At 42.0% G+C, this 15,747-nt stretch overlaps 1 protein-coding gene across 1 annotated transcript in view; it reads right to left on the bottom strand.

Annotated features, from left to right (window-relative positions):
- LOC101553239 (epithelial stromal interaction 1) overlaps window positions 1-15,121 on the bottom strand; it is an 83,863-nt gene extending 68,742 nt beyond the window's left edge. Inside the window, exons 1-3 of the mRNA XM_055147265.1 lie at window positions 15,044-15,121; window positions 10,621-10,694; window positions 9,934-10,017 (exon numbers count right to left, since the gene is read on the bottom strand). Coding sequence (XP_055003240.1) covers window positions 9,934-10,017; window positions 10,621-10,644 — 108 coding nt within the window. The 5' untranslated portion in view covers window positions 10,645-10,694; window positions 15,044-15,121. The remainder of the gene's footprint in view (window positions 1-9,933; window positions 10,018-10,620; window positions 10,695-15,043) is intronic.
- Between the last annotated feature and the right edge of the window lie 626 nt (window positions 15,122-15,747).

Below are 15,747 nucleotides of genomic sequence, written 5' to 3'. Positions count from 1 at the left end.
AGCAGGCTTGGAGATCTCAGCCCTGGGTCCCGCACACCTGGATTCCTCTGTTGGTTCCTTCATATGTGAGGCTCATCCGAACGTGTGGAGAGGGACCTTGAGCATGGCTGAGGCTGGGTTCAGGAGGTCTTCAACTACTGGGGCTCTGCTTGGAGCGGGGAGGGAAACTCAACCCACCCTGCTCTGAGGGACCCTGGTGAAGACAGCCAGGCGTGGGGGCAAGAGATTCTTGATAAATCTATATTAATCTTGATTAATCTATATTAAGATTAATATCATTTAATCTTTTTTTTTTCAACAAACCTATTGTATGTTTGATGCTATATTGATGCCGGGAATACAGATTAAACAGAAAGTTTTGGAGGCTTGCTGGGAGGATAGATAAGTAAGCAATGATGTCAGTGTGATTCAAGTGCTAGAACACATGCCTATTGTATGTCAGTCCCTGAATTCAATCCCTGACACCACTAGGCCCCCTGGCACGGCTGGGTATGGCTCTGAAAGGTACCTGAGCACCTTTGTGTATGATCCCCACACCTCAATAAAAATAGATGAATACACCCAGCTGTAGTCAGGATTTCCTCCTGGCTCTGTGATCAAGGATTACTCCTGGCAGTGCTCTGGGAGTCAACCATGATGCCAAGAATGGAACCCAGATCAGGTAAGTGTATGCAAGGTAAGCGTCCTACCCACTGTACTATCTCTCTGACCCAAAAATAAACAATAAAATATATTAGGAGGTAGAGGTTTACAAATGATGTAAAATTAGCATTGAGAAAAGAACAGAAGTGGGCAGTTGAGAAGTATTCTCAACAGTTTCATCTTTATCCAGTGCTTCTATGTGTAGAGCCCAGCCTAGAAAAGGGGGATGAAAAGTTAAAAGCAACGTTCAGAATGCTATTTCTGACTTCAAGTTCACAGCTGAACACTCTCATTTTTATGCAGAGTGGTCTCATAGCTTTTTCAGAGTCCCCAAGTGATGGGCACCCAAATAAATAAAATAATGAGAACCACTGGCCTAATGAGAAAGAATAATTTTAGTCTAACCTTAAACAAGCAGGACTTTCCCAGGAGATGGGAGTGATGGGCATTACAGGAATTTTTCTCTGCCTGGGTAAGAGCAAGCAGGGGGTACTGAAAATGTTGAAGTAAAGACAGCATTCAGCATTCGATGAATATTCTCATTTTCATGCAGAGTGGTCTCATTGCTTTTTCAGAGTCTCCAAGTGATGAGTACCCAAATAAAAGAAAGAGCTTGTCCTAAAGGGTCAAGCGTCAGTGCAGCTGACATGGATTCCTCTAGAAGGTACCATCTATCATCAACCCATCCCCATAGAACTAACTGCCTGAATGGAGAATCTGTTTCTAGTTCGCACAAAGGCAATGATGGACAGGTGGAGGGAGGCCTGATTAGGAAAAGGATATCCCCGTATCTTACAATATTTTCAAATACAGAAAGGAAAAACAGAATGAGTCAGTTCAGGGATCACTAAGAAACTCGTGGATAAACTGCAAAGTGTTTGTTGTCAGATTAGTAGAAGAATTTAAGCTTGAGAAAGAGAAAGGTTATGATTAGATAAGAATCTAAGTGTTAAGTAAAGAAATTTGGACTTCACTGGAGGCAATGATGTGCCATTATGTTCTCTGAAGCAGGATGAAAGCAATGTGGAGGGTGACATTCAAAAGGCACCACAGATACAAATGCCAATGGAGTGGTTCTCACAGTAACTTAGGCATCAATTGTGAGTTCCAACTGGGGCAGAAAGAACAAAGAGGAAAGGACAAACCAAAAAATGTAAGAGACATATATGTTTAGAGATAACTAAATGGGGCTGGAGAGATAATCTAGGGGTGAAGGTGCTAACTTTACATGAAGCAGGATGGTTTGATTCCCAGCACTGTATGGTTACCTGAGCATCACCAGAAGCAGCCCCCAAGCATAGAGCCAGAAGTAGCTCCCAGTACCACAGGATGTGATCCAATCTCCTACTAAAAGCAGTGACTTAGGGCTAAAAGCAGTGATATCCCCCTTTTTCCAGTGGGCAGTCACACCCACAAACTGCCCCCAGTGCCATGTAATCCCATCAACGGCCAAGATCCAGTGACTATAAAACAAAGCTCCCAGAATTGCGTAGCCACATTTGTAGCCTCGCAACCTCTTATTGTCTATTTCTCACTCTCGGAGAACCTAGCAAGCTACCTAGAGTATCCTGTCTGCATGGCAGAGCCTGGTAAGCTCCTGTAGTGTATTTGATATGCCAGTTTCAGTAGCAATGATAGCAGCAATGATGGGTCTCATTCCCCTGACCCTGAAAGAGCCTCCAATGCAGCACCATTGGGAAAGACGAGTAAAGAAAAGCTGCTAAAATCTCAGGGCTAGGACAAATGGAGACATTGCTGGTGCCCACTTGAGAAAATCAATGAACAGTGGGATGACAGTGATACAGTGATACAGTGAAGCAGTGACATGTTGGTAAACATTTCACCATCATCTCTAGTAGAAAGGAGAGAAGGTTGATTTGTGGCAATTACTGACTCCCAGGGTCAAAATACTTCTACCATGATCCACTTCAACCCATTAATGCAAAAATCCTGAAAGTTTCACAATCCATTTTTCACAATCCACAAGAAATATAAAAACGCCATAGAATACCACAGGAAAAATATAGAGCATTCATACACTCTACTTCAGAGTATTAGAGCATCCCAAGGCCCACTCCAAATTTCTCCTTCACTATAGTATCAACTCTTTCTGGCCCCCATCAGTATGACCTGCTACTAAAGAGTTGATTGCCTCTCCTACCTTGATCTAAGAACAAACGTTGGCCAAGAAGGGCCCAAAGAAATAGAACAGTGGCTTAGAGCACAAACTTGCTCACCTGAAAAAATGCTATGTCCCCTTAGGCATATAAGCATATAAAATAGTCATACAAATAAAAGTTACTGAGAACAAATCATAAATTAATGTATTCAAAGGTATTATTCTAAAGTTATACAACCCCACATTGTGTCACTGCCCAGTTTCCAAAGCTAGAACTAAGAGTACCTGCTTTGGGGACTGAAGTGATAGCATGGCAGGTAGGGCATTTGCCTTGCACGCAACTGACCGGGGTTCGATTCCCAGCATCCCATATGGTCCCCTTGAGCACCACCAGGAGTGGTTCCTGAGTGCAAAGCCAGGAGTCCAGGAGTAACCCTTGAGCATCGCTGGGTGTGACCCAAAAATAAATAAATAAATAAAAAGAGTACTGCCTTGCAAGCATCTGGGCAGGAGTTTGACTCCCTGGTGCTCCACATGCTCGAAGCTCTGCTATTTGAAGCAGTGTGGCTGTTTGTAACCCCCAGAGCCACAAGCTATTTCCACCTGTACTTATCTAGAAACATATAGGCACTAGAATGGGGATGTGATCCCAAAAAAGCACATGTGTGAGCACTGTAAACTTCCCCATGCGCACCACAAACATAATTGTGCTTCAACTGAGCATGTGACAACTGGTGAGCACAATGCCAGGAGTGCAAACCATGGAAAGCACCATCGTCACCATCATGTGAAAACTGTAACCTGATGCTTGACCCTCAGCATCACTGCTAAATGCATGAGCATCACTGTCAGGGCATGTGTGTGACACCACCACCTTCCGCCCCCCCACCCAGTCATGAGAAAAATGAGAATGAAAGAGAAGAGGGTGGCAATAAAGAAAAGATGAATGCTGAAAGAAAAGATGAATGCTGCCTTGGTTTTTCACACAAAGAGGTGGTGTCCAATCAGAATGAGGACGAGTGTCCCCTGGCAAGCCCTCCCAGGAGAGGGAAAATGGAAAGGCCAGAAGAAAGAAAGACTCGAAGTCAAGTAGAGGCTCTTGGTGCAACAGGCTTGGATTCTACTTGGCTGGGAGGGTTTGGACATCAGCCATTTGCCTGGGGAGGAAGGCGCTATTTTGCAAGCTAGTGTCCATGTGTGTGTTTTGCTGTGCATTTTAAAAGAATTAGTGCTCCATAAGTACAACCATTATCATTTCTCACAGCCATTTTCACACTGGCAATGTGAAGTATGCCATTTCTAGATGGCTAATGTCCATTTTTCTTTTTTTCTGACACAAGTTACTCAACAGACTCACATTTAATATGAAAAGTCACAGACCTATATATGACAGGAAGAACTAGGGCGTGGTGGCAGCACAGGCCAATTAGTCAGAGAAATCAAATCTTCAGAGGGGCCCACGGCGGAGGGGGTTCTCTAAGGTAGTTTATATTTATGCACACAGATTTTGTATGTTTGTTTTGAGGCCACACTCCATGGGACACAGGGATTACTCCTGGTTCAGCACTCAGGAATTACTCCTGGTGGCACCTGGGGAACAAATAGGAAGTTAGGGATTGAATCCAGATCAGCTGCATGCAAGGCAAGTGCCCTACTCACTTTTCTCTCTCTCCAGCCTCCCATACAAATTGTTTACGTATATCGAGTGGCCTGAGAAGCTTGTTACACTCAGGACTCTGGTTGAGAAGATTTAAGAGGGACTCAAGATTCTAACAAATGATGCCAGTACTGCTAACTGAAGGACCACATTCTATTAGTTTGTGAGCTTCATCTGGCAGTGCTCAGAGGCTACTCCCAGCAGTGGTTTGAGGATAATGTGGTGCCAGAATCCAACCCAGGACTCCTGCATACAAGAACACTTAGCCCATGGAATTGTCTCCTGCTCCACTGACTATATTTCAAATAGGAAGAATCTTCATATGAACTCAGCTTTCATGCCATCTCCCACTTTTAGTCAAATTTATACCCATAATCATTATAGTTATCACATTAGAAAAGCAAAGTCAATTAATATTTCTGTGGCTAATGACCACTATATATCTAATGCTACAGCATAATTTGAAAAAGAAAAATAAATGCTGTCTTTACTCAATGGTATAGAAAGCTGTTTCAACCATAAGTATTTCTAGATAGTACACATTATCTGATCCATAAAGAAGTAAGCTATAAATGACCCACAAGTCAGTCAATTATGGTTATTAAATGATAACTAATAAATGACTCTTAATATAAGAATTTATAATGCAATAATTCTTGGTGATTGCCTGATACTTTGTCTAATTCCACCTGCAGGTAGACTATGCCCTATAAAGAGAACATCTGCTCTATAATCACAAGACCAAAGTGTAAACTCACTTTCCAAGGAGAAAATTGGGAGGTGGGAAGAGTCAGATTAAAACAAAAAAGTAGGTGGGGATAGACAGAGACAGAAGGGAAAGACAAGTTTAAAAGTTACTGTAATAAAAAATCTTTTCAATTGGGGTTGGAGCAATGGCACAGTGGGTAGGACGTTTGCCTTGCACGCAGCCACAGTCAACCTGTATTTGATTCCCAGCATCCCATGGTCCCCTGAGCACCACCAGGGGTAATTCCTGAGTGCAGAGCCAGGAGTAACCCCTGTGCATCTCTGGGTGTGACCCAAAAAGAAAAAAAAATCTTTTCACTAAAGATGTAAAAGCAGATCAACTAGAAACAGATTAATGAATCAAATTCCTTAAGCACAGCTCCTATACTTTCATCTTTACTCTACATTTCATTACAGTCCTTCTGTATAAAAAGAATCTAACCTCTTTCCCATGAGCCTATATCTTTTTAGATATAACATCATATACCTATGTATGTGTATGGAAGACCTTGGAAGAAAAATAAAGAAAACTTACAGAGGAATTTTGACTATTTTACAAGGATAATTCAGAGAATGGTAAGGGTTTGCCCATGACCATACAACACAACAGGAAACTTTCCAAGAAAATCAATATGCTTTAAATAAAGAGCAACTCAGGGAAAGGAAGGAAACTATTTCTATGTCCCAAAAGCCTTCTGCTTTGGGATTCATTAATTCTAATTGGTAAACATACCTAGTGCTTGGTAACCAGGTTGAAATCTTGCCCAGAATTTAATCTCTGAAAGAAAAGAGTGTCAGGGAGATAGCTCAAATGACAGCCTGTGTGCTTTCCATGCAATAGGTTTGGGTTCAATCTTATACCATGTGGTCTCCTGTGCATCAATGGGAGTGACCCCCAAGCACCGAGCCAAGAGTAACCCCCAATCACCTCTGAGTATGTAGAAGAAAAGAAGGGAATGAAAGGATGGAGGAGAAGGAAGCGGGAATGAAGGAAGGAAGGTTTGGAGGGAATGGTAGACAGACGAAAGGGGGAAGGAAAAGAAGAAAAAAAGGAGGTGAGTGTATAAAATCTCCCAGGGACAGGAGAGATTTTATACACTCCCCCATTGGTGCCACTCGCCCAGCTGGGGCGGACCAGGCCATGGGACAGTCGGAAGAGGAAATAAGGGCCAAGCCTGTTGATTGATCAGTTGCCGTTTATTCCATTCTCTCCACTCACCTGTTCCAGTCTCTCTGAGACGCCCTTTCTAGTCTCACACTGCCCCTCATTCCCGGCTCCTCCTGTCTCTCCCACTTATCTCTCCACGCTCCATCTCACAGCCTGGGCTCTCTCTCTCCTCTCTGGATTCTGCCTCTGACTCTGACCTCTGGATTCTAAATGCGACTGCTTCTTCCCCAACAACTCCCTGACTCCCTTTACAGCCTCTCCCCTACTCTTCTCTCCACTCACTGCCCTCTGGGGCCATGCTACACCTTGCCTGGTAGAAAAATCAACATAAGAAAGCCCTTCCTGACTGCCCAACTGGCTCAAGGGTGGAAACACCACCTGGGGCATTTTCCTCCTCCTAGCATCTTAATTAACATCTAAATAATAGTTACTTTTGTATGGGTACAGTAAGAGATACATTGAGGCTTGTAGGGCAGCTCTCCTGGGAACATCTTGCTACAGGGCTCAGGCCAGATTAACCATTCCTAACCCTAGCAGGGTCCAAATCTAGTTATTACTTTTTGGATCATAACAACATCTGTCCATGACCAAGCTCTTAACTTATAGTTAAGCATTAGGCACTTTGGCCAGGCCCATCTCGATGCCAGGGTAGCACATAGCTCACTTGCCCTGGGTCTATCCAGTCCCTCATCAGGACCCTGCTTTTGGGGGTGCTAGGAAGTAAGGGCAGCTGAGGCTTAGCTGAGAGAACAGATGCCCAGGAGGAAAATATCATTTAGAGTCAAATGACTACCAGGTTACAAAAGCATAGCATTTACTACTGTCTTCCTGTGCCCTTACAAAAGGACATGGCCCTGAATAAAATAAGCAAAGGACCTAAGGAGAAGAGAAAAACAATATTTACAAGTCAACAGAGCACACAGAAAGAAGTTACAAATAAACACAGAGAAATGGGAGCTGTGATGGGAGTAACCTAAATAAACCTAAGCTTCCTGTGGCAATGTTACCTTATGGGTGAGGTTAAAAAACAGAAGCAGGGAGACACACAAAAGAATCTCCAAATTGAGCAGCTAGCTACAGAGATGCCTCTGGACTTTAAACCAGGCAGGTTTCACTGGGGTGCCTCAGACAGGGACAGGCATCGTCCCTTCACTTGCTCCCTAAGAATCCCAGTGGATGCCAACTTTCAGACCCAATGAGAAGTGCAGGTGATGTAGGCAGATAGATAGGGTAAGGCCCTGGACAATAAAACAGGTCATCAAAACTTCTGGGAGGAAAATTTCAAGGCTGATCCACTTTGTGGATATGGATAAAACCTTGAGCAGCAGAACCTAAGGAGATTGGACCCCTCCCCATGAAGAAAATTCCTCAAATTCCCTCGGATCTCTCCCTCAATCTGATTAACTTTAGTGATTCGGCCCAAAGAAGACCATCACCACTCCCAACCTCCCTGGTAACCACCCTAGCAACGGTCTTTTACCTAGAAAGAAGCCCCACATGGGGGCAGGTTGGAGAAACCCTATAAAAGCCACCTTGAGGGCCGGAGCGATAGCACAGCAGGTAGGGCGTTTGCCTTGCACGCGGCCGACCCGGGTTCAATCCCCGGCATCCCATATGGTCCCCCAAGCACCGCCAGGAGTAATTCCTGAGTGCAAAGCCAGGACTAACCCCTGAGCATCGTTGGGTGTGACCCAAAAAGCAAAAAAAAAAAAGCCACCTTGAACAAAGGAAGGGCACATGTGTCGCCCACATCTCCCCTCTTGCGATGTGTACTTTCATGCTTTCATGTCTAGTGCTGGGATGTGTATAGGGGCTCTCTCCATCCCTGGAGAAGCCCGTGTTCTCTCTTGAGTGCGTTATTCTCTCTTTCTCACTCTCTCCCTCTCCACACTTAAAAAACCCTCCAAATAAAATCTATTTATTTCACTGCTTATCTACTCCTGAAATTCCTTCCTGCCAGGTGAGACAAGAACTCAGTAATCCTGGGTCCTGGGTGGCAGAAGCGGTTGGGGAGAAAGTGACTGTCTTCACCTCCTTGCTTCACATAAGTCACCTATAGGGCCCACCAACATCACAGGTACGCAGGTTCAGTGACAGCAAACCCCAGGTCTTAAGAGATAGGGGATGGGCCGACCCTTCCCATCCCCCGCCCCCATCCCCATGGAACCCTGGAGGTCAGGCCCACAAACTGCTTCTGGCTTGCTATTTAAACTCCATAATGGCCATGATCCAGAGACACACAAAAGAATCTTGGAACTGAGCAGCTCGCTGCAGAGATTTCTCCAGACCCTAATTATCTAAAATTTTAGAATTCTAGGAGCACACAGCAATGAGAGACAGCTTATGCTATTCATAACAAGTAATACAAAATAAATTATCTAGCATCTGCCTTTTCAGCAGGTTTGAGTGGTGGTGGGAAAATTCAAAATAATGGTGGTGGGAAGGTATAATGGTGGTGGGACTGGTGTCGAAATAGTGAATTTAATTCATTATTGTGAACAACTTTATGAAAATAAATTTTAAAAATTTAAAAAAAAAACAGAAGCAGGGAGGAAAGAAACAACAGGGGTAAGAACTGTTTTTCTGGGGTGTCTCCGGGACGAGAGACAGTACCATAAATAGAGCACTTGCCTTGCATATGGCTGAACTCGAATGATCCCTGAGCACAGAGGGGTGTGACCCCAAAGCCAAAAGATACAAATAGAAATGATTCTGTGTTTCTATGATGGCTACCTACAGCAGGTGTTCTTTGTATCTGGTGATGATACAGAGGTCATCCCCACTAGTCAGGTCTCCCCAACTCCTCATGCTGTAAGCAACTACATGGAAGACTCTGTGGTGAATAGCAGAAGGGGGTGGGGGGATAATAGTACAGCAACACATACATTTTCCCCTGCTTTCACAGATAGCCATTTTAAAGAAATTTTGTTCTCCAAGCCCCACAAAAAGAGTATCAAAACTAAAAACATCACTTTGGGTCCCACAGAGGTGGCACAGAGATGGTTTAGAGAGACAGCGTTTGTATTGAGCCCAGTTTGACCCCTGGTATCACAGTAACTATGGATTTCCTGCACCACAACAAAGTATGTAGATGCAGCAGCACCACCAAAATAAGTCAATAAAAACAGCACTCTGAGGTTTGCGATGGATCATGTCATTAGCAGTGAAAGCAAACTCACACCTGAACTTGCATTTGTCAGAAGTGTTTGTCTGCTTCCCTCCTTCGCCACCAAGTTCAGTAGTTGCACGAAAATATGGTGCTGCACCACTGTTTTCCCCTCTTGTCAAAAATGCATCCATTTTGATAAATGGTCCCAGAGGCAAGACAGAGCAGTGGTAAGAACTCTTCTTGGAGCTGGAGAGGTGGTAAGGAGCTTGTCTTGCAGGCAGCCAACTTTGTGAGCCCCTGAGATAGGTTACTTGCCATCTCTGCATAAGTTTGCGCATTTGCAAAGGTGAGTAATCAGAGTGATATATACTTCAGAGGGTTGTTGTGAGAACTCTGTCAGCTCCTCAGTGGGCTCTGTCTAGACAAGAACCAGGCACATGGGCACACAGTGAGCTCTCAGTAAATGTTAATCACACTCTCCGTCATCATACCTTCTCTCTCTGAATTGCCTTCATCTTTTGGATTTCAGCTTCTTCAGCTTCCTTTTTGATTCTGACCGATTCCTCTCTTTTCAGCTAAATTACATTACAAAAGATTAAAAAAAAAGTTACTGCTTTCAGTTTGAATCTCTAGAACAAAAAATTCTGATAAACTGCAAATGCTGATACTGTTTGTGCTCTGTCTCACTATGATTAAAGACTGGTACAGGGGATGGTCAGGCTATAAAACTTCTTTTTGTATTTCTTCTTTGATGTCTGTCTCCTCTACCCTTGCTACCCCTGACAGTGAGGGAGGAAAGAACATATAATTTTTTTAATTATAAAAATATAAGTTCATTTTAAAATTCACTGGGTTTCTTATATTTCCCCCTAACTACTTTCACAAAATGAATCCATGATCTTGAAACAAAAATATTTTTTAATAGAATTATCTTAACTTAAGCCAGAACAACATAATTTCTTACTTAAGAATCCTACCAACCAATATATAATTTGGGTAAGAAATAGCTATCTCTTCACTTCCCACTTCTTGATCTATATGCTTTTAGAAGTTTCTATTTACAAATGGTTTAAAGCTCTTATGCTTTTGGTAGAGTTGATGTATTACTTCATGGTTATGTGCAAGTGTTGGTGCTCTACTTCCTTGCCAAAATTAAATGAGAAGAGAGGGGCTCTGACCTTCTGCTGGTATTTCGACTGCATCAGCTGTAGCTGTTGTTTCTGCCTGACTTCAGCTTCTGATTGGCTTCCACCTCAAGAAAAAAGCATCAACAGGAATATTAAGCTAAAATGTCAGCCATCAAAGACTAATTAATACATGATACATCTATACCCAGAATTTCCTTAACATTTTCATGCTTCCAGAATTAAGGATATAACCAGTTGTCTTAATAAAACACTACAGAAGGAGAATTTCTTAAATGAAAAAAAGACCTGGACATAAAGATGAAATCATATTCCTAAGAGAAGAAACTCCTACTATAAATTTTCTGCCAGGTAGGTATGGCAGTTTTTAGTTAGAATAAATGATACATGGGTGCCTATGCTGAATAATAAGAAATTGTGCTTGTCTTGGAAATTCTTGAACGTTCATCCTGCTTGAGTGTGAACACTCTTTACCTTAGTAAAGATAACGATCAAGGGGATGGAGAGATAGTATAGAAGGTTAAGGCATTTGCATTGCACGTAGCCCCCTTTGGTCTAGTGAGATGGGACTGGCCCTGAACAGCACTGAGAGTAGCCCCAAAACAAAGTGGGGAAAAAAAGAGGATCAACTCAGTTTCAGTTGTTCTCATTCTTTCGACTTTATGGCTTATATGCAAATAGCAAAGTTCAGGCCATTGTTAGCTACAGCTGCTTCTAGACAAGTATGTAATCTTAAAAAGCTAGATTTTTTAAAAGTACAATGGGGATATTCTAGCTAGTAATTTCCAATCCATACTATTTCACGTTCTTTCTTTAGATATTCAAAACAAAACTATGGATGACAGATTTTTTACATCTCTCTAAAAACTAAAATATTGAGGGCCAGAAATCTTTGCAGCTTGACAATCACTTAAGAATTGCTATTTAGGGATTTCTCAGTGCTTATGTAAGTCAGTTGTGAGTATTATAAAGATTCCTTTGAAATAATTCTCTGGTGCTTTGGTCACTTAAAGTGCCAGTTTACTGAAAGATATGCTCTTACAGAAGACACATTAAAGCAATTTGCATTCAGTATAGTTTTAATAATTGGACTGATAAAGATGCCATGGAGACATTTCTTTCAAGTCTCAAAAGATCTATCAGGCCTGTTTAATTTGGATCTTCCAGTCTGTTGCAGGAGGTGGGGAACAAAAAAGAAACAGGACTACTGAATCACTTATTTAACCTTTCAGTCTTTTAAAAATCACTCTACTATTTTAAGGGATTAAGAAGTTGGGGAACACAGGATTGGAGTGAAAGCACAGCAGGTAGGGTGTTTGCCTTGCACATGGCTGACCTGGGTTCAATTCCCAGCATCCCATATGGTCCCCTGAGCACCACTGGGATTAATACCTGAGTGCATGAGCCAGGAGTAACCCCTGTGCATCGCTGGGTGTGACCCAAAAAAGCAAATTAAATAAATTTAAAAAATAAAATTAAATTTAAAATAAACAAGAATAAAAAAGAAATTGGGGAACAGAATTGGCAGGGGTGTCAGGTGAGTTTAGTACCCACCCAAACAGAGCCCAGGCAGCCAAAACCCTCCACATTCCAATTTCTGCCACGGACTCCACAGGCTCAGGACAACCCAATCCAGAAATGAATCTGTTGAAAAACTCAGGTATGTGGGTTTCATGACTGAAATCTCCAGGCTTTCACGGAGCTGGGGATGGGCTACCTTCCCCCATCTCCCTGTTCTTCCAGAAACCTGGAAGTCAAGTCCATGATCTGCCTCTGGTGCCAAATAAGCTCATTAACCGGCCATAACCCAGAGACTCATATATAAACCTCTAAAGACACCAACAAGTTTGCTGAGCTGCTTCCAAAGCCATGTCACAATGTCACAATCCAGTTAAAATTTATCTCCAGGGGCCAGAACAATAGTACATGAAGCTGACTTGAGTTCGATCCCCAGCATCCCATATGGTTCCCAAGTACTTCCAGGAGTGACTCCTGAGTATAGAGATAGGAGTAAGCCCTGAGCATTTCCAGTTGTGATTAAAAAAAAAAAAAAAAGAAAAGAAAAGAAAAAGAGAAGAGAAGAAGCAATTAAAAAAAAAACTCCAGCTGTATTACTCCATTCAAAACATTTGTATTCCTGGAGTGCACAGCCACACAACATCTCAAACTCTATACTTTTTTGATCATTTTTACCTAATTATTTATAATAAGCAATATAAACTAAATTATTCAGGACCTGCCATAGGGGCAGGCTTGAAGGATAGTTGGAAAAATTGGAAATAATGGTGGTGGGAAGGTACAAATGTGGTGAGATTGGTGTTGGAATATTAAATGTAACAAATCATCATAAACAACTTTATTAAAAAATAAAATTTAAGTAAAAGAATTTGGAGAAGTGTTAAGAATTAGAAGAAATGGAGAAAGCTGTCCAAGTATTTGTAGATTTTATCAAAACTCATCTCATAGTTGAATATGACCTAGTATTTTCTTTTCAATGCACCAGCCTCCTCTAACGCAAAAATCCTGGTTCATTACTAAAGTATATATCGAAGTGATAATGAGACTCCTATTTATTTTTTAGACTGGTACCAATATAATAGGTACCAACTACTCCAGATTCCAAATCTAGTCTGTCAAACTCCCTATACAAAATCTTCCACTGGGTGACTGAAAACCTGTTTGGAGAGTCTTTAAGATGTCTCTGTAAATTTCACTGGGGGGGTGGGTCAGGAGGGGCAGCAGGGGGGATGCAAGGGACTATGTGTCTTAGTTAACCCATGCCTTGGAAAGCCAGAGATTAAAGGCTGTTCCCAACTGGCTACTAAGATCCTCAAGCAGAGATAACCAAGACAAAGAGTCTTTTTTCCCAGTGAGTTCACAAGAAGAAAAGACACAGAAATGTGTCCTATATTCTCAATCCGGATTGTTATGAAAGAGAATGTCAATATAGAGTTCTTGTAAAGGTACTTACCCATGCAGGCAAGAGGAACTTGCCCAGAGGAACAATAGAGCAAAGATTGTCTACCAAAAGCCCACAGTGACACACTGAGCTGCCAGTAGGAAAGCATATCATCTCAATCAGAAAAATTCAGGAGTAAGAGCTATGACAGGAAGAAGACACTCAAGAATTCAAGGAACACTGGGGGCAGAGAAGGCAGAGTTCAAGAATCTACAAGATTTGAAGAATCTGGGATAACAGTACTCTAGACTTCCTACTCTGTTTGACCTTCTCCCTTTGACCCAGAAGGTGTCAGGATCTCAACAGAGAAAGATTCAATCATGCTTCATTTCCTTTGCTAACTCACTGCCTAAAACAGATCTGGGCTCGAGTGGGGAAGAACCTAAATCTCCATTAGTAACAGAGTTTAACCAATACAAGGACAGAACATTAACTATGGAAAATGACTCTATTTTATGGATAGAATTAGCTGGATGACGTTATCATTTGAGAATGATCTAAAAGATACAATTTCATCCCCAGAACATAAGAAAAAAGCAGCCCCATGATGCTGATTTAAGGGAGTATTTAGGAAGGGCAAAGCCATTTCCTGGCTATGCCACTTGCAAATCTGACTTATTCTGACATGACCACTAAAATGGCTAACATTAAGGCCTCTCATGAAATACAGTGGAATGACAATAATAATGCTATTAGTTTCACCAATGCTTTCTAAAATGGCTTATTTTACCAATATCTGAGTGTAAGGATGTTTTTTAAAAATTAGTGGAACAGTAAGTGATTCCTGGCAAATTTGTATTAATTAAGTATATGGAACCTATGTATCCAATCCTTTAAGCACTCGACTGCGGCTAGAAGAGTAAGGGGAAGAAAAGATGTGAATGACTCCCATTAGGAGGCATCTCTGCTGAATGATTCAAACACCAGGCAAAGGCAGCCCAGACAATTTATCACACTGGCAGCAAGTGCTCCAGAAGTGCAAAGGTCTCTATCCGGGGAATAAAGACACAGGTGATGTTTCTCTTTAGTCCTACCATTGGGTCCCCAGCTCACTCTTGTCTTAGTTTTGGAGTGACTCTCAATTTTTTTTTCACAACAGCATGTGACTAACATAATTAATGTATATTTGTGATGCTTTTTACTCCAGCCCTGACAAGTGCAGTGGCAGGGCACAGGCAACCCCCAGGTAAGATTTCTTCTGAGTGGATCTCCTGAGACGTTCTGAATTATTTTGGCAATTAAGTTATCACCTGATTCCTATTTCACTGTAAAAGCATTGCTGCTAGAACCTAAGGCAGCTACCATTCAAAACCAGAATAGGAAAACAATAATACAGCTGCATCCTCAAATGTTCCCACCTCAAAAGCATTCCATTCAAAGAGCCCCAAACTTCAGCAACCTATAACATGCAGTGAAAGACAGCACAGACCATGTACTAATAGGACCTTTGACTAACCCGGTCCTTCCCGCTTTCAGACAGCTGGTTTGCAGGCTTACCTAGCCGCCTCGGGAGTAGGTTAATGGGCTTGGCTCTATGCTGCTCCTTCCATTTCTCCAGGTTCTCCAACTCTTGCTCAGCAACTAAGACAGGTGAGAAATAGCAGATAGTTACTGGGATGTGAAAAGAAAACTGGCCTTTTGAGAGATTAACAAATCACCTAAGAGGATGGTTAAATCCATGTGTGCATGAGTAGATGGGTACCCAGGAAAGGCTGTTACCATTCACACCCAACACCTTGGGTCTGCTTCTCTGAGTCCAGTGAGTGGCACTTTCTTTCCAAGAGTTTCCACAAAAGGTTCTAATTTTGCAAACAACCTCAACTAAAACAGTTCCTTATTTTTTCTCATTCTGGAATTTTTAAAAATGTTTCAAAATTTTTTAATTTTTTTAGTTTTAATTTTTTTTACTCTGTATCAAATGACTGTTAAACAAATGAATGTTAATCCAATGAATGTCAGAAGTTTTCCATAGGGCCAAAGAGATACTAAAGTGTAGAGCACATACTACACAAGTATGAGGCCCTGAAATTTATTCCTGCATATTCCCCCACCACCACCCCCCATGCAACATCACTGATGTGGACCTGGCGACCCCAAGTATCCCTGGTAATACTGAGCTTAGGCACTCAAGCAACACTAGAGAAGTTTCCCATAGAGTCTGAATGTAAATTGAAAATACTCATAGATCGATAAGAACCTTG

The sequence above is a fragment of the Sorex araneus genome, chromosome 1 (assembly GCF_027595985.1).
Source record: "Sorex araneus isolate mSorAra2 chromosome 1, mSorAra2.pri, whole genome shotgun sequence".
Lineage (NCBI taxonomy): Eukaryota > Metazoa > Chordata > Mammalia > Eulipotyphla > Soricidae > Sorex > Sorex araneus.
This window is presented reverse-complemented; position numbering and strand designations above follow the sequence as displayed.